The sequence below is a fragment of the Larus michahellis genome, chromosome 9 (assembly GCF_964199755.1).
Source record: "Larus michahellis chromosome 9, bLarMic1.1, whole genome shotgun sequence".
Classification (NCBI taxonomy): Eukaryota; Metazoa; Chordata; class Aves; order Charadriiformes; family Laridae; genus Larus; species Larus michahellis.
The window spans coordinates 23151965-23175958 of NC_133904.1; the positions used below are offsets into that span (position 1 = coordinate 23151965).

General features: G+C 47.5%; 1 protein-coding gene and 1 long non-coding RNA gene across 16 annotated transcripts in view; both read left to right on the forward strand.

The window, feature by feature from the left end:
* Positions 1-10026: 10026 nt before the first annotated feature.
* LOC141748875 (uncharacterized) lies at positions 10027-14449 on the forward strand. 2 transcript variants are annotated; one of them, XR_012589125.1, is made up of 4 exons: positions 10027-10094; positions 10776-10859; positions 13832-13893; positions 14352-14449. It is a non-coding gene; the product is annotated as an uncharacterized LOC141748875 (long non-coding RNA). The 2 variants fall into 2 exon arrangements; XR_012589124.1 differs by lacking the exon at positions 10027-10094 and having other exon boundaries at positions 10235-10859.
* A 5930-nt stretch (positions 14450-20379) lies between these two features.
* Positions 20380-23994, forward strand: part of NEO1 (neogenin 1) — a 210849-nt gene continuing 207234 nt past the window's right edge. For 11 of the 14 annotated variants that reach the window (XM_074601900.1, XM_074601912.1, XM_074601901.1 and 8 more), the window contains exon 1: positions 20541-20805. In XM_074601900.1, the coding sequence (XP_074458001.1) occupies positions 20691-20805 (115 nt within the window). In that variant the 5' untranslated portion in view covers positions 20541-20690. Of the gene's footprint in view, positions 20806-23994 lie in introns of all 14 variants that reach the window. The other 3 variants (XM_074601904.1, XM_074601913.1, XM_074601902.1) reach the window with 2 other exon arrangements.

The window sequence follows — 23994 nt, forward strand, 5'->3', positions numbered from 1 at the left end:
GTGCGTACACGTCTCTCTGGCTTTTCTTCTTGTCCGCCGGCTTTTGCATAGCCCCTTCCTCCCATCGCCTCCTCATTCCCTGCACTCCATCCCATCTTTTGCATTCCTCCCTGGTTTGATACAGCATCTCGCCAGTCCTGCTTCACACTAAGAGAAGGGGTATTAGATGGATTCCCCATAGAGTATAAATTGAATGGAGAGAAGTGGCTGGTTTCCCAGCAATAATTTATCTGATTAAAAAAATACTCCCCAAACTCCCCCCTCCTCCTCTGGTCGTACGCCCCCTCCAAAAAAGAACATTGGCACTCAGGCTAGTGTTTGAACTGTATTATTCAAATTGCTGGAAGGGGGATTTAGATGGGAAAATAACTGTCAAAAGATGGCTCTCTGGGGAAAAAAGCATGAGCTCTGAAATTTGGGACATGGGTTGTTGTATGGAGGAGGCAGAGAGAGTAAATAATTCTGAGTCAAGTACCTCCGTGATTTCTAGCTTTGCCCTCATCTAACAAATATTTTACACCGGTGAGCACAGATGCACATGTACATGTGCACACACATGTGCCCCCGCACACACGTTTCAGAGAAGAAGCCATTAGCAGTGACTCCAAAGCATAGCAAGCTGTTCCTGCTTTTCCCTTTCTCCTCTCTTTGTTTTTGCCTTACTTCAGGGCAGGTTCCAAATAAAAGAAAAATCCGCTTCATAAAACGCTTGTCTCCTTGTTTGTTACCTGTGCAGGTTTTATTCCTTTCAAGTCAGCGCCATCCAAGGCTGGCAGTTTTCTTCTCCTGCCAAAGCCAACATTCCTTTACTCACACAGACTGGGGTAACTGGGGAACGGAAAAGTCACCCCGACACCCCTCTTCATCACAACAAAGCAGCGTAGGTGACCTGAACTACGTGTTTCTGGCCTGTCTGTATTTTGCTGTTGCCTTTTTCTTTGTGGGAGAGAGGCAGGTATTTTAAATTTCATACTGCTCCCACAGTACGCCGTGATTTATAACAGGAGCTACCTTATTAATGTCAAGGGCCGAATTGCTACCGATGCTCAAGCTGCAGGAGCGTATGAAAATCATTTAGTTAGCGATGGCGTGGTCCCAGCACCGAGGGCTGTTAGCTGATGTACAATCCTCTCTCTGCTCGCAGCCTCCGCCAAGTCTGCCTGCTCATTTCTGGGCCAGTGGGTGAAACATGAACAGGCCCATTCTGAACCGCAGCTTTTCAACCTCGGAGCAACCTTAAGCGAGTCGCCAGGACTCGGGTTTCCTTGCTTTTTGACGGGAGTACTGTTCAGATGAAACCTCTCTCCGCTCCTTCTGGAGGATTTACACTGCCACAAGTCTTCATTTTTTCCAGATGTTTTACCTAATAAATCAAGGAGTCTCATCAGAGGATTTGAATCCAAAAGCTGTTACCATGACTTCAAAGGCGCAGGCTGGAATGGAAAGAAGCAGTGCAGACATTTTATACCACTCTGTAGTCACCGACCATGAAAATACACTCTGGTTCCAGGATTTTTTCCTGTGGATACCAAAACTCCACCGTGATTGAATAAAATGGTGCTGTGCTCCTTCAGCCAACCCTTGCTTAAAAGAATGGAGCTGCAGACCTCACAGGCTGTACGGTTGGCAGTGACCGAGGATGGGGCTGGTCCTGGGAGGAGGTGAGCTCTGCCAACCCCCGTGCAAGATCAGGGACCGTTAACTCAGGTTTGAGCTCGCTCTGTCTTTACAGATCAATACGTGGCTGCGTATTTTCTCTCAGTGATAGTTTAAGCTGTTCTCAAGTAAAGGATTCAGACGTCCGTTCATATTCTTCAGATTGTTGGGAGAGAAGAAGATAAAAAGAGTTAACATGGCTGCAAAGTGTGTTTGTGATTATTAGTACCGGTTTGTTCCTTGATCAAGAATGTGACTTCTTTTTTTTTAATATAGTGAACCCTTTCTTTTTACAGTGACTAAATGGTGTCATTTTCTTTCACTGTTACATTTCTAAAGATAAATGCTCCAGCGTTTTGAGAAACTGTTATGTATGTGTTTCTAATTACTCGATAGCACAGTGTACTGCAGGATAATGTAATGAAGAAAAGCAGCTGAAGAAAGAAAAGATGTTCCTGCAGGTAGGTGAGCTGAAGGCCTATGAGACTGCGTTTTGGTTCCCTGCTTTCCTGAAGAGCGCTGGCGTGGCTCCGGCTGCTCTAGGTGCTGCCCATCAGAGGTGCCCAAGGTAGGCTGTGTCCTTCAGCAGCTTCTCCTGGCAGTGGTGCCAAGGTGAGCTGCTCTTCACCCCCGCCTTGTCTTCCCTGTCCTTGCCGATAGCTGTGGGGCCACATGCTGAAGAGTTTCCCAGTTGAATTTGTCTCACCGCTTCACAAACAGTTGCATGAGCAGGACGGAGTGGATGGTGCCAGGTGAGGAACAAGCTGCTGGTGGCAGGAGGGAGAAGGTGGTGTGGCTGTGGGGAGCGCCTGCAGCCATGAAGAGGGGTGCCCAGCTTGAGTGTTGAGTTTCCAGGGAGGATTTGGGCTCTCTCCTTCGCAGGCCTGCCTCCCTGCGAAGCCACGAAGAGGGGAGGCTGGGACAACCTCCTGAGGGTGCCTACAGCAGGTGAGGTGCGCAGAGACTTTGGCTCGCGCTGTCTGCGGATTCTGGCACATGAATAAGTTGTCACTGGGGGCTGTCGAGGGAGGGCTGAGCTAACCCTCTCTTACAGTGCTTGCAGGTTAAAAGCATGCAGAGCTCTTACTGCAAAGCAGATGTGTGCTAAACTGCTCACGAGCCAGATCTCCGAGGGAAGTGGAGACCGGAGCTCTTGGAGTGCTGTGAAAATACTGTGCAACCACCAGTAAACACAGATTTGGGACGTGAATTTACTCCACTTAGACTATATTCTGTGTGTCCCAGGCAGCAGTGAGAGAGAGGGCATTTGGTGCTGCAACATGCTTCACCAGATCTTAAAAAATCGCCATGGTTGCCCAACAGGTTTTCACGTAGGATGTTTCAGGGCAGGGGACGTCCTGCTGCATTCTGGTGGAGGGTTGTCAGGGTGGGAAGAGCCAGGTAAGTATCTCCTGCGTTGTGATGATATCATCAGACTGAAAAATAACCTCATCTGAATATAAATGTTAAATAACCGTTACCACGATACAGTTTCTTCCTGCCACAGACTTCAGAAAAATTGCTGCTTATCTTCCCTCCCCCAAGATGCTGAAGCCCAGCACCCCAAACTGTCGTGACTGCCTGGGATTGGTGACATCTAGAGTGATACGTGTTGGATCATCCGAACGGAGTGGGAGCAGCACAGCTCGGCTTCGGGAGCCAAAAATAGGTACTATCATTTCTGAGCTGAAGCCTCCCTTCTCTTTCCCCACCCAGCCCTGCCTATTTGGCACATGCAGCACGTTATCGTGGTGTTCACATGGTGCCAAAGAAAAACCACATTCCTAAAGCAAGCAGCGCGTTAAGTAGCGGACATGCTTTGGAGGCAGAGTATATTATAACATGGATCCTAAATTAGTGAGCACCAATGACAAAGGTTTGCAGATTTTCTACGGGCAGTGGGTATAGAAGGGAGTACGGCTCATCTGATGCATTGCCATGTGGAAAAGCATCAGAGATGTTCAGAAACGTGCCGTAAAATAGGGAGCTTGAATTCCTTTCACTGGACAGCTGCTCACATACTTGTAACTGAATGATTGAGTGATGAATGTAGCACGTTTGATTTTTCTCTGCATCTTTCATCTCTTTTATTCTGTAGCTCTGTGAATCTTGGTCATACTTTCACCTTTTTTTAAAGTCTAGTCACTGGAGTAAGTATTTGTCTGCTTCTGCCAAATCCCAAAAGCTACATTTCATTAAAAAAACACGATTATTCAGGAAGGGTAAAGTTTGATTCACAAAGATAACGCTCTTTGAAGATGTCTGCTCCTTTGGTGGTGACTGATTTAAATGGGCTCCGTTTTAGTATGCCTGTTATGCTGTTCTCAAGGCCACACAAAGGAGGAGGAATTGTGTGAGGCCATATAAATCAGGGTTTGTTATAGGGATGTCAAACACAACTGCACCACGGGGTGTTAATGGTGAGCAGGCAAGTAGTCAAAAGCAAGTCAGAACCAACTAAGAAAAGCCACAAAGCTAATCTGTCTGGTTCTTGATGCTTCCCAAAAGTGCAGTGTCGGCACACTCCTGTTCTGGGAGAAGCTTGGAGTGTTAGACTGATCCATATCGCGTTTTCAAAGTGCTCCAGTAATTGGATGAGTAGGTTTGGTGGAACATCGTTGGATCTCAATTTCTCCCATCAGGAAAGATCTAAAAATGAAGCTATGTGAGCACATCACCAGTCCAGGTTTCCTCCTTCTAACACCAAGCTCACTCCACGAGCTCAGCTAAAGCAGCGGTGACCAGGCCACTGGAAACACACAGTAAAGGACCTGTTGGATTAAACTTCCATCAAACAGTTGATCATTGTGTGGAGGAAGAAAACTCCCAATCTTTGTGCATGCAAATAAGAGTTTCCTCCTTTTCCAGCAGCACTTTGTGAGCAGAGTGGAGAGCAGCCAAGAAAATTTCACCAGACTGAGAAATATAAAAAACTTTTCAGTGCACACACGAAGTGAAAGCTCTCAAGCAAAGTTTTGTGTGTACTCGACCACAGAGATACTGCCCGCACCAGACCCTTTCTCTAGAAATGTTCCGCCTCGATATGGCTGCTGCAGTGGGCCCCGTGTTGCATCTCATAGTTGGATTCTTCCAGGTCCTGGTGACCTCTCCTTCTGCGTGGATCATTTATGTGCAGGTTCATTGTGAGTTAAGTCCCGAGGCTCTGACTTCATTGAGTTCCTGAGTGCTGGAATAAGAAGTGATTTGGGACCTGGGTGGTGCAGCCTTTGGAGAAGGTGCCAATGCACGTGCTGTCCCCCTTCCTCAGCCCCATAGTATAGGAAGCCTTGAGCACTTCAGGTTTTTGGGGGGTTCCGCTCACTCTTTCCGTCACCTGCTCTTGCCTTTAAGACCCAAGGCTGCAAAATGGACCATGAGTCTCAAAGGCAGGTTTATGGGCACAGAGCAGACCATGGGAGGGATGTGGTTTTCTGTCCCAGAAAGAACGCGCAATATCTCTGCAGTTTTCCAGATAGCTGTTAGTCCAGAAGAGAAACTGAGCTCAAACCTCCTGAAAAGCAGTGTGCTTTCTAGCCAAAATGAAGCTGTTAGAGCTTTAAAATGGACCGTGAGGCTTCTTTTGTAGAAAAGGAATTCAAGACCTTGGAAAGTTTCAGGGACTGAATGTAGGTTGTGAGCCAGGATGTTGGATGATCACATGAGCCCATTGGACAGACTGCCCACACGTGCTCGCACATGTGCCTGCGAGCACATACCACTGTGGTTTCTCTATTAGTTTTTGTTATTTCTCAATATTCCCATTAATATTTAATGTATTTATCTTGGTTGCTGGTAATGACGGCAGTGAAAGTGCTGACTCTGATGTCCCTCTGGGATGTGACATTGGCTTCGGACAATCCAACATTTTTGTGTCGGCCTGCAAAAAATGTCCTGCCTGCTACCCTCCAACCCCAAGAACATTCCTGGCTTCTCTGATAACATCCTTAAGCACAGCACTGATATAAAGACTTTCCTTTAGATGAATGACCTGACACTTCCAAATATTTATTTTCTGGGACTTCTGGGTTACTAGAAGCTATTTGAATTCCAGCTATTCCTAGTAAGAAGGACTTCAGCTATCTCAGTCCTATACCTATAGCATCTTTCCGTTTCACAGATAATGTGTTGGAAGTAAACAAATTTGGCAAGACTAGCAAGCAGGGAATGAGAGTCCAGACCAGGACAGACTGGAATAACAGTGGTGCCCTGGTAGCTTTTTGGACAACAGTAAATGAAACGGGAAAAGAAGAGTCCTGGTAGGTAGGAGGAGCTGGGTGAACTCCAGGCAGGGAACAACAGAGGGTGCTGCAGGTCACAGCCGCGCTGTGGGAAGGGTGGCACATGCTTCAGTCGAGGTGCGGGGATGCAGCTGAGATCCCTGGGGGTGGCCGGTTGTGTTGCGACAGCGACCGAAATGACTGTGGGGGAACGATGGGTGAGGAAAGACCGAGGTGGGGCTGAGTAACACCAGATATGAGCCAGCGGGGTTCACGTCTCCCTTTAAAATCAGGTCAAGCAGAGCCCTGCTGCTCGTCCTGAACAAAAGGGCTGTGTTTAGGAAGTGGCGGCTCCCCAGCAGCCAGTTTGTCTGTGGGAGCTGGGTGCGCTGCAGGGCAGAGGAGAGGATGCACGCAGACAGACGCGGTGTGCACACAGGTACCCTCCAGCTCCATGCACAAAGCTGGATTTTGCCTTTGTGAACATTTGCCAATTATAACATATCGTGTGCGTCAATAGTGCCTCTAACTTGCCTTAATACCTTTTTATGAGAATAAAATTTGTTCTTATATGGTGCTTTTCATGCTTGAGGCAGTTCAAAGCGCTTCGCTAAGCACAGTAATGAGTTGGATCTGGGGAGCGCAGTGATTGTGTAGGCAAATACAGGGACTTTTATGTGCTCTGCAATAATTCACAGAGCCGCCTATGCTAGCAACTGTTTTATTTATTGAAGGGAGGAATGTTGGCTGGATCTCATGGTTGTCCTCTGGAAGATTTTAATGATCTTTAGCTTCCATTATAGCAAGGCACCTCGGAGAAACTGGAGCCAAGAGACCTCGCTCGAGGAACAACGTGTGGAGCTGCGCAGGGCTGAGGCAGCCGTGTCCGCTGAGGGGAGGGGCCCGAGATCAGCTGCAGCCCTTCAGCCTGAGATTTACCTTTCTCAAGCATTTTGCATCTCTCTGAATCCTCTCCGTGCCTTCAGGCTGACTCTGATATTTGATGTCTCTTTTACCTTACTTTTAGTTGTAAAATAAAAGCTTTTTTTCTCTGGGACCTTCCACCCCTAGGTCTTGAAGAGGGATTACTGAGTTTAACAGTGTCACTGTGAAACACCATGGAAATATTGCTCTTCTCCACGGGAATAAAGGCAGATTTAAGGCTAGATCCAAGCAGACATCTGAAGTGAAATTTGCACAGAATTTAGGCACCTTTGTCCAACGTTATGATCCTGAAAAACCTGCTCTCAGCTTTCCCTGCTGCAGGAGCTGTCTGTGAACTGCAGACTTTGTTTTCAGTGTTTCTTCTTCCCGTGGCTTCTCAAAGGCACTTGGGGGTATATTTTGCCAGACAGACCTTTCCTGATGCTGACCTGCTGGCCAGACCGTGTCTGCGATTTCTCCCTAGAATATTTGGGTCAAAATGAACTGGTGTGGTGGAGGAGAGCAGTAGCTGTGCTTCCACTGGCCTGCCCATCTGTGCTGGTAGGTCCCCTGTGCATGACTGCAAAACACCATGTCCAGTCCAGTCCTCAAAGTAAACGCATGTCTTTTTACCTTTTCTAGACGAGGCCGAATGATCCCTAGTACATTGCCCGTAGCTTCTGTGGGGACAGAGTAAGGGTTGGGGCGCCATTCCTAATATTAGATAGGCCTTGGTGGAAAATACACATTATCCACTTCTGCACTACAGCGATATTTCTCCAAAGGGAGCCAGCTTTTTCCTGTTGCTGTGTGATGATTTGAGGATTCTATGATTCCAGAAGCCTAATGAAGAAAGTGAGTGGAGTCAAACAGGAAGATGCTGGCCCTCTAGGCGTTCTGTCAGTGTAGACATCTTCAGAGACTCGCTACCTACACAGTGACCTGGCCTGTGCAGCTGGGCTCTTTTGGGCAGTTTAGTGTATTCGGCTTACTGAAGTGCTTGCCTTCCTGGCAGAGGGTTTACCCTTTGGTGTCCCCTTTGCGCACCACAGCAGCCGTACATAGCAAAATAGTTAAAGAAAGAAGTTTTTTTGGCATTTGTGATGCCCCAGGAAGCCTTCCATGTTCAAGGATAGCCTTGAAACGCCTCCTTAAGCTCCTGTGAGGCCACTTATGCTGCGCCTCCTGGGAACAAAGAGAATTTGCATGACTTTTCAACATCTCCTGCCTGCCCAGTGATTTGTGTGCTAACTCAGAATAACAGTCATTACCTCTCCAGAGTTCGGGGCACCAGAGGGTTTCAAACTGCATTGCAAACAGGGCAACCCCACTGACATGAATAGAGCTGGTCAATTTGGAGTGTAAACAGAGTCTGACTTACTATTAATTAACTTCCTAGCAATCACAGAGGTAAGAAGAGAAAGGTGTCACTCAGTCTCCTCTGGAATGGGACAGGGGAGAGTAGCTTGAATTGTCCAGAGCAAAATGACACCCAGCTAAGACTGTAAGTAAAGATTAATACACTCTCTAATTGAAACCAGACGAAACATTCAACTAGGCAGCCTACAAATGCTTTACAAAAAGTACAAAGCAAATGCTTTTTGTATAAGCATTAATCTTTATGCCTCACTAGGGTCATAAGCACGAGTGAGAGTGCAAGGAGAGCATTCGGCTCGGTCAGCATTGGTCTGTAAAGATCTATGTCCAGTTCTGCACTTAATTCTCATTATCTGGGGCTATTCATTAGCTCCTTTCAGTTTCGCTGTGAAGATCTGTATGTTAGGTCTCCTGAACGCTCTTGCACATAAAGATCTGTCATTGATTGCTCGGGCAGCTAAATTGGGTAGACAGTTCACTGCTCAAAGGTATCTCAACTTTGCATCCTTTTCTGCTGGGGCAGGAATACTGGGGATGACTTCAATCTTATTGTAATCTGCTTGTACACATTGCTTTTCTCATTTCATGCCTAGGTATGGCATTTCCATTACAAAGGAATTTTGTTGGTTGAGCTCTGCTGGTCTGGGCCTTTCAAAAGCTGATCAGAGCTTCTGGTCATGTGCTTCTCCTCTTTTCCCGCAGAACAAAACATCATCTACACAGATCCTAGGGTATCAAAGCCCAAGAAACAGTTCAAGTGCCAAACACAACCCAAATGGCAGCCTGAGAAAATTATGTCTCCCATCGGGGCTGTTGAATATGCACAACGTATGGTCTGTTTTCCTAACGTGCCTGTCAGAACCCTGCTGATGCCTCCAGCAGAGAAAAATATTTGGCAAGGCCATTTCCCCCCCAACTTTACTCCTTGCAGGAAACAGAAAAAGTTCTTTTACTACATATTTATTTGTACTTAACTGTAATCACAAAGGGTTGCATTTTTCCCCCTTTCTCTGGTGACCCGTGAGTGTCCACTTGCTGTCAGTTCTGCATTTCCTCTTATCTTTCACAGAGCTGTGAGCCTTTTCACCACCCCTGCCTCTCGTGTCTGCTATACTCCACGTATCACTTTGATAGAGGAGATGAGCTTTAAGGTGGGTGCGCTCTATTCGGGTTTACCCAGCACCCTGTGCAGGCTTCCCTATTTTTTTTTAAATCCTCATTCTCTTGTTCAGGTACCCCGGGGAAGGTGTTCTAATGTGAACAAGGCTTTTCAACACAACTATGTACTCTGCTAATTTTTCAGACCGTCTCTTTTGCCGTCTGTTGTTTCCCCATAAATTTAACACTGGATTCCTTTGGTCAGAGTGAAGATCCCCCCTGTAAGTGCTGACGTAGAGCAGTTTCTCTCACTACCCAATTTCAAGAGTCTGCTTGCAGCTGTTTTTGAGGGGCCATTAATACCAATTTATCTTTCAGGCCGTGGTTTGCTCACCCTCTGCTACAGTGTCACCCCACCCTGCCCTGGCCCATGAAGTACTCCGGAGGGGGGTTTTCTCCACACTGACGGCTGTGTTGGCATTCGCACGTGCTTGATATCATCCATCACTTGAGGTACCATGTCTTTTCCCAAAGGTGGGAACTGGTTTCTGTTGCTCCACTGCTCTGTTCCATTGCAGGGTTTGCGCGGGTTTTTTGCCGGCCGCTTCTGAACACTACAGATCTCTACCCTGCTCCCTTCTGCTGTAGACTTTTGGATTATTGGATCTCTCTGTCGGCTTTACCGTAGACACGGTGACTTTCCAGTGCTGTTTTAACAGATTGGTTCACTGGCCTCAGACCCGCAGTTTGCAAGGTGGTCTCCAAATCAGCTGCTGCGGTGCAACAGATCCAGCACTGGACTCATCGATGCCCGTGTTAATTGTGAGTAAAAAAAAAATCTACTTTTGAGTGGTTTGTTCCAAAACCCAGTCAGGACCTGATCTCTTGTCTGAGTTCAGTTAGCCTTTCAGCACTGCAAATAAGCTATTCAGGTTAGAGAATCACAGAGCTTTCGGTGCTTAGTCCTCCTTCACATACGTCATATCTGTCATTTTTAGGTGAAGCGCAAGATTTCATAGATTTGTCACTTCTAGCATGGTAGGCATCGTTCCCCTGCGTCAACTGAAAATTAGTAAAACCTTTCATGCATAGCTGGCTGTAGCCAGGAATAAGACTAACTTCATCTTTCTGCTTTGGCAATTGCTCACAGTGAGGTATTTGCCTCGCTCGGTGTCGGAGCTCTCGCTGCTCGCTTCCTGCAGCAGAAGCCTGTGCACAGCATGTGCTTCTTCAGGAGCCTTCTGGGGGCACCATGCCCCATGGACTACTGCATTTGCCAGAAGTTGGATGCAATACTTAAAAAAAAAAAAAAAGAAAAAGAGAATAGGAGTGTTATGTGGGGTTTCGTTTCCCGATGTCTTCACTGGTGCTTTTTAAGCTAAGCATAATACACGAGCTCTGCTCTTTAGTAAAAACACACGTTAACAGCAGAGGTAGCAGTAAACATAAAAGCATGTCAGTAATACTATTCCTTGTCTTCCCCTACGTTGCCTTCTCCAAAAGCAGTACTTCCTAGCATGACCTGGCTCACTGCAGATGCTGCAACGACAACCCCAGACAGAGCAGATGAGCGCTGCCTGATACCTGGTGAGTATCCAGGGCCAGAGGTCAGAAGGAAAAAGCTGGATGACCATTTGAGAGGATGGTTTAGACAAAACTAACAGATTGTGAAGGAAGCATCAGCCTGAAAGAGGGTTTCAGAGGCAGATTGCAGCCATTTGGGGCTAGAAAAACATTAGATTTGTGAGAAAGCTTTTCTTCCTCTGTCAAATATATCTTTTTTGTTACCTGCCTCAGAGGGCTCGCATCTGAAAAATGCCATTTCGTTTCTTCATAGAATGTAAATGTTCATTCCAGATGATATAGACATAAACCTCAATTTCTTCTCAGCCCTCACTGTAGGTTTTTGAACATGAAATGAGAGTCTTTTTGAGAAATTGATTTCTTGTTGAATGCATACACTTCTGTACTTCCAGAAATGAAGGGTACTTCTGATAGCCTTCACCTTTTTCTCTACCAATTCCCCATTTTTAGCAATGTAAATTTGTCCCAAACAGCTCTCCAGTTTTTGGTAGTGATCCTTTTTAGCTGAATTCTTTTGGGGATGTGAAGGCATCTTGCTTTTACCCAAAATGTCCACTGCCTGTATAGCATGAGTATTTTCCTCTCTGATTTCCCTGCCAGCATGTGCCTCCGCTACACTGGAGGAGGAGATGCCATTTCAACCTTTGGTCCTTCTAAGAGCATCCCCCCAGAAAAGAATGTGTATTACTGGAGGGGGAGGAGGTGATCGAGAGCCTGGGTAGCATTTACAATGTGGTGGTACCTGTTTGCTAGAAGGTGGATTTGCACCTTCACCTCTTTTTGGGACAGGCTGCTCAATGGCCAGTGATTTTCAAAACCCACTGATCTCTGCTGGTATGAACTGGCAACCTTCAGTTTCCTGCAGTTCCCTCGGCTCTGTTTAGTATCTCCGAATGTCTCTGTATCTCCCCTGGACACAAAGTCACATTCTGACCTCTTTGAAACTCATTTCATATTTCTTAGAATCAATAAACTTCAAATGCAGTAGCAGAAATACCAAGCAGTCAATAAGTCCAGTCAAGTTAGGTTAGGAGTAAAAGCGGTGTGTTGTAAGGGCGACATTTTCCTAAGGAACTGCCATTTGGGCATATTTGTTGTTTCAATTAGTCTGATTTAGTGGCCCAGTCAGGGGGCTGCAGCCAGGAGCACTCAGGCTGTGATTTGATTTCTAAAGCTGCCATTCAGGTATTAAGGAAATAAAAATATGTGATAAAACCGCATTGTGACAGCAAATGTATATACATCCTGATGTGCTTAATGTGCAGCGTTACCTGTCAGGAAGATACAAGGGTTCACGGTGTGATCACCCGCATTTCATAACCCATTGGAGTTGCATGTTTTGCTCTCCCAGCTTTGATCACCGGTCCCCTGAGAGGAGCATGGAAAGGTGGCAGAATGGTGGTGTTTTTCCAGAACTGTTGCCCTGAAGGGATGTTTAAACAAAAAAAGAAAGTAAAATTAATGTGTGTGAAAAGTGCCAGATTGACAGCGTTAGTGAGTAAAACACTTTACCTATTTGAAGGCTACCCACGTTTTATGAGCTGTCAGCGGAGTACCATTCCTCAGCACAAAATATATTCTTTTTTTTTTAAACTGTCCTTGTGTCTCCAAATTGCTCAGTCCTGCATCTGAGAAAGATTTAGACAGCACGAATGGAGCTAAGAAGTTGGACAGCTGAAAACTAGGAAGAAACACTGGCAAATTTGACCTGGTTTTGAAGATGCTTAAAATTTGCAAGAGACTAGAAATGATTTAAAAATAAAATTTATGCAGAATGATTCAAGGCGTAGCTCTGCTTTCAAACTAGAAACTACTGGGAACAGAAGCTTGTTGCTCTCCTTAGCAAATCAGGGCTGCATCGCTGTTGTTGCTCTCTTTCGGAGACCTCTGCGTGCTCCTCTGAGAACAATGTGACCAAGGTCTTGTCTGGACCTCTGCAGCGTGCCCAGGGGCTGCAGCATGACCCCCTTGGCAGGAAGGGGCTTTGAGGGACACCATGGTCACGGTGCAGAGATCATGTGGCAGGAGGTGACTGGCAAAAGAGAAGTCCTCCAGGGCTCCTTCAGTGGCACCTTATGAGCTTGGGGAGTGGAAACCACGTCTAAACGAGGTCTTGGATCTGCTGCTTTATGGCATAGGTATCAAGATGTTTAACTTATTGGATAGAGTCAAATTAGAACTGTGCGCTTTTATGCATAGATGAATTTACGTCTAAAACCGCACAGTAAAGTCTTCAAAGCATCTGATATGTGAACCTGAAGATCTGCGCTGAAAGGTTTAATTTTACAGCTGTTTCAGCTTGTTCCTTTTTCAGATGACATAGTAAAAATTAAGAAGTCCAGTATCTGTTCCACGAAAAATCCATTAATATGTATAGGAAATTCCTTCACAGCATTTGAAAGGGTGATGAGGTTTTGAGGAGCATTGCAGCAAAAGGAAGCAGATCCAAAACTGTAACTTTAAAGGGCTGCCTGAGAAGGGCATGAACAAGACACAGCAAACAGGACTCCGTCCACATCCCGACCTATTGTCCAATGTCAGTAGTATTTCCCATTTCTGCAGATCATTGTCCCTGTCTTCACTACATCATAGTGATGACGGGTGCCACTGTTTTTGAACTGTTAAATAAGTGGATTAAGGTAATTTTATTCGTATTTACTGTTCTGTCACAAGGTTCTAAAACTACTCTGTGCCTCCAGTTTCTGCCATTTAAAGCAGAGGGACACTTTAGCCACTGTTTTCAAACAGGGGTTCCTGGAATCATTCTATGTGTATATTCACTTCTAAACACCTAAAATAGTAGCAAGAGAAACAAGCCAGCCACGTCTGACCGCCAGCAGCCAGGGACACTTGTGCGACTTGTACGTGTTGAGACAACAGTCAAATCTATCTAGTCCCAAGTTTTATGCTTGAGACCTGCTCACCTAACTCCGTCTGATCATGCAGGTAACGTGGCTTTTTCTTCCCACTTCCAGGCCTCCACAAGCGCAGCTGAGCAGCCCCCTGACCAGTGGAGGGGTCCCAGAGCTGGAGAGAGGTGACAGTGCTGCGTAGCCACGGGGAGCGTGCCTCAGCCTCTTCTGTCCTGTGGGCGCAGGGTTGCGGGCTCTGTGTGTGTGTGGGAAATGGGGAGCAACTGTCACGTGCCAAGGGGCAATGGGCTGTATATTTTCCAGCCATCCTCTTTTGCTGGTCTAAGATTGTTTCTTTGATTCCCCAAGCCCAGAGGCAAATGACTGTTTCTGTGTGCTTGGTATCAGTTCTCTTCCTTTTGTTTTTAGCTCTCCTCCTCTCCACTTTTTTCCTCTCTGTTTTGATTTGCTCTCAGTCTGCTGCAGTCTCACTTCTCTGCCTCCGCTGGCACAGGTACCAGGAGAAAATGTGGTAGTGTTTACATAGCACTGAAGAACAGGAGTGAGGAGATACGCGATGGGGACCTGCTGCGCTACCTTTGGTGACTCACACCACCTTTCCGTGGTTCTGCTTTCCTTCCAGCTTCCTGCCAGGCCGGCCTTCTAGACTATCACCTCTCTGGGGAAAGGACTTGCTTTTATTGTGCGATCCTACACTAGTCTAGTACAATAGGACCCAACCTCAGGTAAGACCTTTAGGCACTCACATTATGTGAATGAGAACAAGATTGTTGGTGTCAGTAATTAACATTCTTGTGGGATTGTTGGAAATGCTTTGGGATAAACACCACCTGGAATCCTCGTCTGGCTTACTTGGATTTTTAAGCTGCAGAGGAGGCTGATCCTGTTCACGCGAGAGGGCACGGACCATCTGTCTCTTCTCTCACTGGGTGTGCAAAAAGTCTTTCAGCCCAGAGAGGAGTTATGGTACCTCAGCGAGAAGCGGGACACTGGAAAAGTGAGGGCATTGCCAGTGGGGAAGAAGAATGGAGACTCGATTTTCAGTGTGTCTCCAGTGATGATCCCACCTGAGAACAAAGACTATACGGCAACAACCAAAACAGAGAGAAAAATACCAAACTAAGTGTCCCTGATAACACTGTGAATGCCTGTGGCACAGTGTCATCCCATGACAGGCTTCCAGAGATGAAATCTCACTCTGGTTACTTGGATGGCAAAAATCCCATTGACTGCAATAACACCAGGCTTTCCCCTTGGGGGTTACCTGGATTTCCCTCCTTCTGAATGCCCAGACAGCCACATCCCACATTATTATGCACGTTCCAATAACAAATAAATTATTCTTTTCCTTTAAAGTGCGGACTGGATTTGGTAAACCCTGTGTTTTGGATTCTAGGTTCCCTCTATCTACCTCTGAAATCCCTAAATAAACAAACATTGGATTAGACCTCAAAAGCTCCCTCCACTCAGCAACTGAAGCTTTTAAAAGCATTTCACACCAACCGCTCCGCTCGTATTTCAGAGTCCGTTAAACACTGACTCAAGCGAAGGAGCTCCATCTTTCTCTCAGACTTCCCAGGGAACTAACTTTAGTTATTGGAAGGTCTGCCTCCATTTATGACCCTCCCTGACTCCAGTGAGGAGCTGGAATTGTCTAGCTGTTGACATCAGGAATGACATAAATATGTGCTGGGGTTAGAGGGTTTCTGGCAAACGGCCCGTTAACCTAGGATTTGCTCTGCACAGTCAGGCGGGGATGACTTTTAACCTCAGAGCAGTTTTCAAAACCGCATTTGTGACCAATAACTATGAAAATAAAAAAAAATTAAAAACTAGTCCCTACTGAATGATGGAAGACAGCCTACCTGGCTGGGCACTGGGGTGCTGGAATCAGTATGGAGACCTGTGCAGGAATAACCAGACAGGTCACCATTGCCAGAAGGTCTGTGGGTGCAGCCGATACCTCGTACACAAGGGAGGCAGCGCAGCAGATTAAACCGAAGCTATCTCATAGCTGTACCTCTTAAACTCAATGAGACAGCTCTTTATTTGCGCTGCAGCCCCTTTTTATCCCAAAATTGCCTTAACCAGCTGCTAGAGGATGCCCAGTAATGGGAAATTCTCTAGATAACAATAAATTGGTGTAACGATTCAGTGTCACCTCACATCCTGCTAAGCAATAGAGAAATCATGATCAGAAAAACAGACACAACCAGAGTGCCACTGAGCAGTCGAATCCTAATTTCATCACTCTTCTTGTGGGCCACAGATAACACAGTGCAATTTACAGCAGCTCTGAAGCGGCTCCAAATCTCAGCAGGAGTCAGAAAGGCTCAGCATTGGCCGGGACTGAGGAGTCGCAAAAGACCCGTGAAGCGGTCGTTGTTCCATGACCTTGCTTCTGCACCAAAAACCAGTAGGCTGGTTTGAAATATGAAGCACCTCAAGCAAAAGATAAAATTTTAATCACTGCAATTAAGGTCCTCCTCTGGGTCCCTCTCTGGAGAGAACTGTCTGTCTCCAGTGCGCACGCACAGACTCCCAACGAAGGTAAATTTTGAATTCAGAACTGTACAACGTCAATGTGTGAATGACAGCATTAAATCTTGGCTGTAAGGCTGAGATATCTCCAAGAGGAGAAAAAACACTTTTTCTACTCAACCATGTAGCAGTGGCTGAGGTAGATGAGGTAAATTTATTGTCTCCAGCTATTAAAGGGCGAGGGAATCATTCATACATGTATATTACATGTTTGCAGCCTAAAGGTGTTGGGTTTTTTTTAATTCAAGAGTTTAAAAGTTTAGAAATGCCGACATGAAGGTGGCCTGTGCAACTGTAATTTGTCCCTTTTGTGCATTTGCATTATGATACACTATTTAATTGTAATTAGATCACACGCTGTTCTTTCGACAGGTTCCCGGCCTCACTCATTGTACAGAATAGACTGTGCTCACTAAGTAATAATTTTATTTTCTCCTCGCTGTTCACTATGTGGCCCATGCTTTATTTACTGCACACTATTCAAATATTGTTCTGAAGACAGATTTATTCATTTCCTCCTGGGCTTTTCCATGGTACTCATCACTATGGTATCCAAGTGCTGCACAAACTCTAATTTATTTTCTCAACAGTGTTGCGAGAACTGGCGTTACCCTTATTTAACAGATGAGAAACTTAGGCATACAGACAGAATAGTAAAAAATATCTTTTAATTTTAGATAACCAATTAGAAATACTCATGGCCTGATTTTGTCAGAAGATATAACATGGCAAAGCATATAATTTAGTCAGAAGTCGAGTAAGTTCTTATTTACTGCAGATATATCTGCAAGTGCTCTTCACTTCTGCAAATCAAAATGTCAAATCAGGCACCTAGGAAGGGAAGACTACACAATTAGTGCATTGCTGTGAAGTCTCTGCTTAAGCACTGTGCTTTGTGTCCCACAGGAGTCCTGGGGCTGAAGCCCTTTGCTGGAGCTGCCAGTAAAGATGTGAGAGATTTCCAGGTGGTCTTCACTCCCCTTCCTAAATCCTCGGCCTTCCTGCCCTGCCTCCCTTCCTCAGTCCCTGTCAATCCCATTTCTATACCACTGTTTCTAGTGAATTCCCTCTTCCCGTTGCCCTTGCTGCATCCCACACTCAGCCTTGGGGTCGCACATCCTCCTCCCTCTCCCTGCTCCAGCTCACCTGTCTGATCCCTTTTGCCCAGCGAGTTCTCCTTCAGCCCTTAGCCAGAGATTGTACTGGTGTTGATAGCCCCAACATGTCATTTTCCTGGCAATTTTCCCCCATTCCCAGCCTGTTTTCAAGTCTTCTTCCAATAGGCTGGCTTCCAGACTCTTGCTTATGAGCTTTGCTTTATCCCTCCCTCCAGGCAGTCCCAGTTTCCCCTTCCAACTCCCCGTTCCCGTTCACCGTCCCGGAGAACCTGTCTTTCTCCAGACCCTCTGTGCCTGCCAACATACTCTGCCCCGATCCAGTTCTTGTCCTCACCACGTGTTATTCAAGGAGCTTCCCGCTCGTGTTGCCCGAGACGACTGGAAGGACAGGTTCCCCGCTCGCCCTTCCTACCTTCAGACTTGGCATGGTCCAGAGCAGCCGGGAACTGGAACTACAGGTCCAGCTCCGACTCCCACAGCCTGGGGCTGTGAGGTGCTGGGGGAGGATGGAACCGCTGGAGAACCACACTGGGGAGCGCTGCTAAGCCCCCGCTGAGCACAAGCGGAATTTTCAGTAGGGTTTTTCATGGCAGGTTTGGAGGGAACACCTCTGACGAAGTGACCATTCTCCTTTTCAGACTCCAAGAACCCTGACAGAAGAAACGAAAGAATAAATGTTTATAATTTAACCCAAGGTATGAACTTAGGATGCTTAAATTTCAGCACAGTGGTTAGTCTGGCACTATTAAAAGTGACTGGAGGTAGGATTTTATGACGGGAATTGCTAACCAGCTTTAATAGGAGTTATACTACCAGTCCTGCCTTTTAATCAGTGCTTCCATTTTCAGTATAAATTACAGTTTGTAGCTGGTAGTCCTTCTGGCAGATCAGATATCAGCGTAACTCGGCAAGTGTAATACGGAGAAACCCAAACATCCTTCTGGGGAGGTAATTATTCATCATTGCCAAAAGGCTCCGGGATATTTTTAGTGGAGGACAAACCCCCTGTTTCCTGACAGAAACACCGAACAAAATTGTAAAATAATGAAGCAAGTTTCATGATGAGAAACACTTCAGACACCTGTATTGGCTGAGACTTTGTAGTCACGTCAACGTTTAATTAGTCACGCACGTCTCTGCATCCCTATGTACAGCAAAACGCACACCTGCGTTCTGGTGTGCTGCAAAATGTGTCGGTGTCTGCCTCGCTGAAAAGCCTCTAAACAAGCAAATCTGCAAATCCCGCTGGTTAAGGGATAATTTCATGGGAAGACAGAGGTGCCTACAGCAAGAGGGACACCTTTGCCACATGCACAGAGGTTATCAAAGTAAACTTTCCTGAAATTAGTCCTCAACTCCTTAGCAGAAGTGTCACTTCCCGCTGTAAAACCCCGTTTCTTTCTGGAACAAATTATTTTAAGCTAGTTTTAAAACATTTTGCGATACAAACACATGTTTTTGGGCATGTACCCGTCTTTCCCATCTCGTGGTGCCCCAGGGGTACGGTTATCTCATGGTTACCACTTCTTGAGCCCTGGCGCTCCGTGATTTATGTACTGAAAGAGACAATTCAATTAGTCAATCATAAAATGAGCAAGGATAACGTGCACATTGTAAAAACACAGTTTAGTGGGCAACAAGCTGAGATACAAAAAAATATAAGGGTAGACTTCATATGATTAATGAAGGAGGAATGTATATTTATAGCTCTTATTGTGTCCTTTGTAAGGATACGGGATCCAACAGTACAACTAAAACCGCCTGGTAACCATGCAGCATTCAAATGATTTGGATTTGAATGGCAAATGCTGTATAAAACTAATTACCCCCAGGAGGATGAAAATACATTTCATTTGCCTTTTCAAAGTATGTTTGGTCTTTTCTTCACATCTATTTATCCTTTGGTTTGTTGAGAAACATGCCTGTTACGAAAGTCGACATCCCAAATTGAGCAGCAGAGGTGTCCTAACCATCCCCCCCCCCAAAGAAACCAAGTTTCTGCAAGTTATTTTTACACGATTAGTGTGATTTCTGTTCTCTCGGTAGCTCTGGAGGCAGGACTGCCGCATCTCCCTGCCGGATTCCAGCGACACACAGCGCAGCGACTCCTCGCTTCGCAGCTACTCCCCCGACTCGCCGAATGCGCAAGGATAACCAGATTGGCGCTTTTTAATTTGTTTTGGCACGTCTTCGTGCACGCCACACGTGCAGCTTTTGCAGTCACGCCGGGCTTTGGCTCAGAGGGGGGAAAATAAAAGTTTATTTCACTCAAAGACGTAACTTTATCGCAGCGCTCTGACACCGGCGGGAGGAGCGTCAGGAGCGAAGTGCCGCCGAGACGCAGAGTTTGGCCCCGCACCGTCTCCCGGGGCCCGCCGTGCCGCCTCCCCCCCCCCCCGCGGGGCGCCCCTCAGGGCTGAGGGGGCCGCGTCGGCCTGAAGGGGGAGCGGCGTCGGCCTGAGGGGCTCGGCGGCACCGGCCTGAAGGGGGAGCAGTGCCGGCCTCAGGGGTTCGGCGGTGCCGCCCTGAGGCGGGAGCGGTACCAGCCTGAGGCGTTCGGCGGCGCGGGCCTCAGGGGGGAGCAGTGCGGCCCCGAGGGGTTCGGCGGCGCCGGCTTGAGGGGGGAACGGTGTCACCCTGATGGAATTCGGCAGCACCGGCCTGAGGGCAGAGCGGTGCCGCCCTGAGGGGTTCGGCGGCGCCAGCCCGAGGGGGAAGCGGTGTCGCCCTGCAACGTTCAGCGGCCCCGGGGGTCCGACGGTGCCGGCCCGAAAACGTGGGGGGGGATGGGGTGTGTGTCTCGCCCCGCCCCGCCGCTGCCGCCTCGTGCCGCCCTTCCCCGCGAGCGGGGGCGCGGCGCACGCTCGCGCGCAGGCGCGGTGGCGGGCAGCCGGGCGCGCGCACACCTGGCGCGGGGGTCGGCGGCGGGCGGGGGGAGGGAGGAGCGCGCGGGCGCATGCGCCTGCGCGCGGGGCGGGGGGGGGGCGGGGCGGGGGCGGTGAGGGCGCGAGGGGAGGAGCGCACGGCGAGCGCCCCTCTGGCTCCGTGCGAGGGAGCGGCGGAGCCCGGCGCTGGGACCGGCCCGCGATGGAGTGAGCCTGGCCGCTCCCGCCCGTCCGCCTCGCTGGCCGAGCCCCGCCGCCTGGCTGAGGGCCGCCTCCTCGGGGGTGCCGTAGGGGCGCAGCCCGGCGGCGGAGGAGCGGGGGAGCGCGCCCCGGCCGGCAGGCAGGGAAGGCAGGAGGAGCCCCCCGGGGGAGGGGCTGCCGCTGGGTGCCCGGCTGCCGGGCGCGGGGAGCGGAGAGATGGCGGCGGGGAGAGCCCGACGGCTCCTCAGCTCCCTCTGGATCGCCCTTCTCCTCGGGCAGCCGGAGCCGGCCGGTGCCGCCGCTCGCAGCGGCTCACAGAGCCTCCTCACAGGTAAGGAGCGGGGCCGGAGCCCGGCGGCGGCGCGAGGAACGGGGGGCGCGGCGGGCCCGGGGTGTGAGGGGGCGGTGGGAGTGCTGAGGGGGCGCGTGGCCGCCGGGGGGGGCGGCGGCGGCGGCCGGTGCCGCTGGTGGGAGCGGGACGGTGCGGGCGGTGGCGGGCGCACCAGCAGAGGCCACTGCGCACCTCCGCAAGCGGGCGGGCGGCCCTGGGTAACCGCCGGTAACCGCGGGCACCTGAGTGCCCCTCCCGCAGCGCGAACGCCTCGGGAATCACCTGCCGGGCTGTGCCGGGAGGGCTCGGTCCGAGCTGGGCGAGCCGGGCAGCCTTCCTCGCACCGGTGGGGACTCGTTAGCGGAGAGGAGGTGACAGACAACCTGTGGAGGGGGGGGGGGGAACTTCGCCTGGAAACTGTGCCGCAGTAGCCCAGAAATGAGGGGTCTGGCAGCGTTTCAGCGGCTGTAGTTCTCACACCTTTTACCATTGTTACCTTTAATGATCCATTATTGGATCCTGCATCTTTATAGGCTGCGCAAAACGTAATCTCATCCAGATGAAGCACGGTGTGCATACGAGAAGGATGTCTAAAAAGGCCCTTGCGGAAGACCGCTAGTACTGTAGAAGGCTCCTTAGTTTTGCAGCAGTGTTTTCAGATCTTTTTGCAAAATGCTGGCTTTAGAAAGTAACTTTTTTTCCCCCCTCCTTGTCAGTAACAAACTAGTAGAAAGCTTGAAAAAAATCTGTTCTTGAATGTTGAATGCTGGGATTTTTTTTTAAATACTCCCATATAAATTGAACCCTAATATTTTAACAGAAGGCTCTGTGCGAGTGGTATTTTGGAAAAAACTGCTGTTTAAATGAGTGGGTTTTAGCAACTTGGAAAAGTGAGAGTGGTTGCACTGATATTAAATGGTGTAATTGTCCTATCGCAAATCACATGAGGCAGAAATGTCTGTGGTAGTTCTCATTTTAGATACTACAGGCGTAACCACGTATGCTGACTCCTGTTGACAGAGAACGTATTTATTCTCTTGCACAGGACAGGCTTTGCAGATTCCAGGTCTGAAGCAGACTTTTTTTCTTTTTCCCCTTTTGAAAAAATTTTATACTTGGATTCAAAGATCTTCCAAGTATGTGTAATAGATAAGTTACGTTTTTTGATGTGTAAAATCTTACCACGTGGTGATTCTTTTTTAGTATTTACTGCTTTACTGACAGCTCACCATAGTTACCGTCATGTTGGTTGCTCTTTGCTACTTTGAAAAATCCTTTATGGTTTGAGGAGGTGAGATCGATAGGTGAAGTTTTATCTGTTGAAGTCAAATATGTGAAATAAGTCAGCAAAGGGGGAGTGATGTGCTGAAAACATGCCAAATAAAACCTCCATTGAAGCTGACCATTGATTGGAGTGGGAATTTAGAAGTAATAGTTTGGAAATCTTGGAAGTTCTGGTGAACCCCTACTTTCTCCTCTCTCTCTTTTGCGGAATGTACTTTTATGCTGTGTCAATGTGTGCTGTCCCATTGTATCCCTGGTGAGGACCAGAGGCAGGCTTGCGCTAACCCTGAGGGTGTTACTTAGGGAGTGAGTAACTGAGAAGGAAGGGGCTTTCTTGATTCTTTGTCTCGATGAAGATGAGATACTTCACACATAGTGAACGAACTTTATCTTGATTCACACTGTTTTCTACCTGATTATTGTTGTTTTTTTTCTTAAGCAGATGATGTTCCACATGCCCTTATATGTGGCAGGACATTCAAGACCCTTCCTGCTCAAAGGAGAGGGAATTGGGTGCAGATGTTTCACTCCATGCAGTGAGAGCGCTCCCCTTTGTGTTTCAGATGCAGGGGTGGTAGTGCTGTCTTCTCTCCCATGTTTTGTGTGAAGCTTGGTCTCTTTGGCATGCTTGGAAGAGTCTTGTTAGGTTGGTGTAAAGGGCTGGAGAGGCAGAGGAACACCTGGTTTCCAGGTCCAGATGGAGGTTTAGCTGGGAGGCTTGGGGCTCTGCTTGTCAAGACTGAAGTGCTTCTTGCTGTGTCCAGAACAGTAGGTTTTAAATGCAAAAATAACAACCCCAAAACACGCTGGCCTTTTGGTGTTGATAAAATTGACATCAATGAGCAGAAGTTATAGATTTGGAAGCCCATATTCTTTGTATGTAGCTGTGGATGTTAGAGTGACATTTGATCCCATCTATTAATAGCCAGTCATTGCTCTCTGAAGAAGAAAAGAGTGTAGCTGGATTATTTTAGAAAAAAAAAAGTGTATAACTTCATTTATTTGTGTATCTGTAAATGTTAGTGTGTTTCCTAGTCTGTTTGGTTGCTTTGCAAATAAGGTAAAATGAGCTACTGGTTCTAGAATGAGGACATTTCACTTAGCTAAGGGAATAAAATAAAAAAATATCAGTAGTACTGAACAAGCATCAACTGAAGCGAAATCGTGCCTCTTGTAACTGGTTGAAACTGACTGGAGATTAGCATAAAAACTTTGATCTATACAGGATTGCATTATTAAGAATAAAATTGAAGTTGGTATAACTTTTAATTTTTAATAGAAAAGCTGTGATAACCTATATATACACCATTGAGGTTGCAAATTAGATTATTCAGAAGCAGGAAATTTGTTCTGTCTCTCCCTGGTATTCTTGAAGTCCTTGGAATCGATGTGTATTTTGTTGTTAAAGGGCAAACTGGCAGTTCTGGAAGTCCACAACCAAATGCAATTAGAAACTGGTGGGCATGAAAACTGCAGGGAGACTCCCAGAACTGAGCAGGTCTTTTTAGCAATGTGTTGATTAGAGATTGTTGGCACAACATGTGCTGCTCTATAGGATGCTCCTTCTAGGGTGAGAGTAGTGTACTGAAAGCTGAAGAAGATGGGAGCACAGATCATCCGAGTTCCTTAGAAACGTAAGGTTATAATTTGTTTCTGTTTTGTGTGCACTTCTTGATTATTTCTAAATATATATCGCAGGTTAAAAATAGAGTAGAAATATTCAGGTCTCAGTTACATCCCAAGACACTTAATCACAGGTCTCTGGTTGATATTCCCATTTCATGTAAACACGGTATGTGCCAGCCACGTGTGTTCCGGGTGTCGCGTATGAGCTGATAGAAACGATTTGATTGCTTATGGCTCCTGAGAGATGAAAACACCGGTGCCACACGTATATATGGGCAA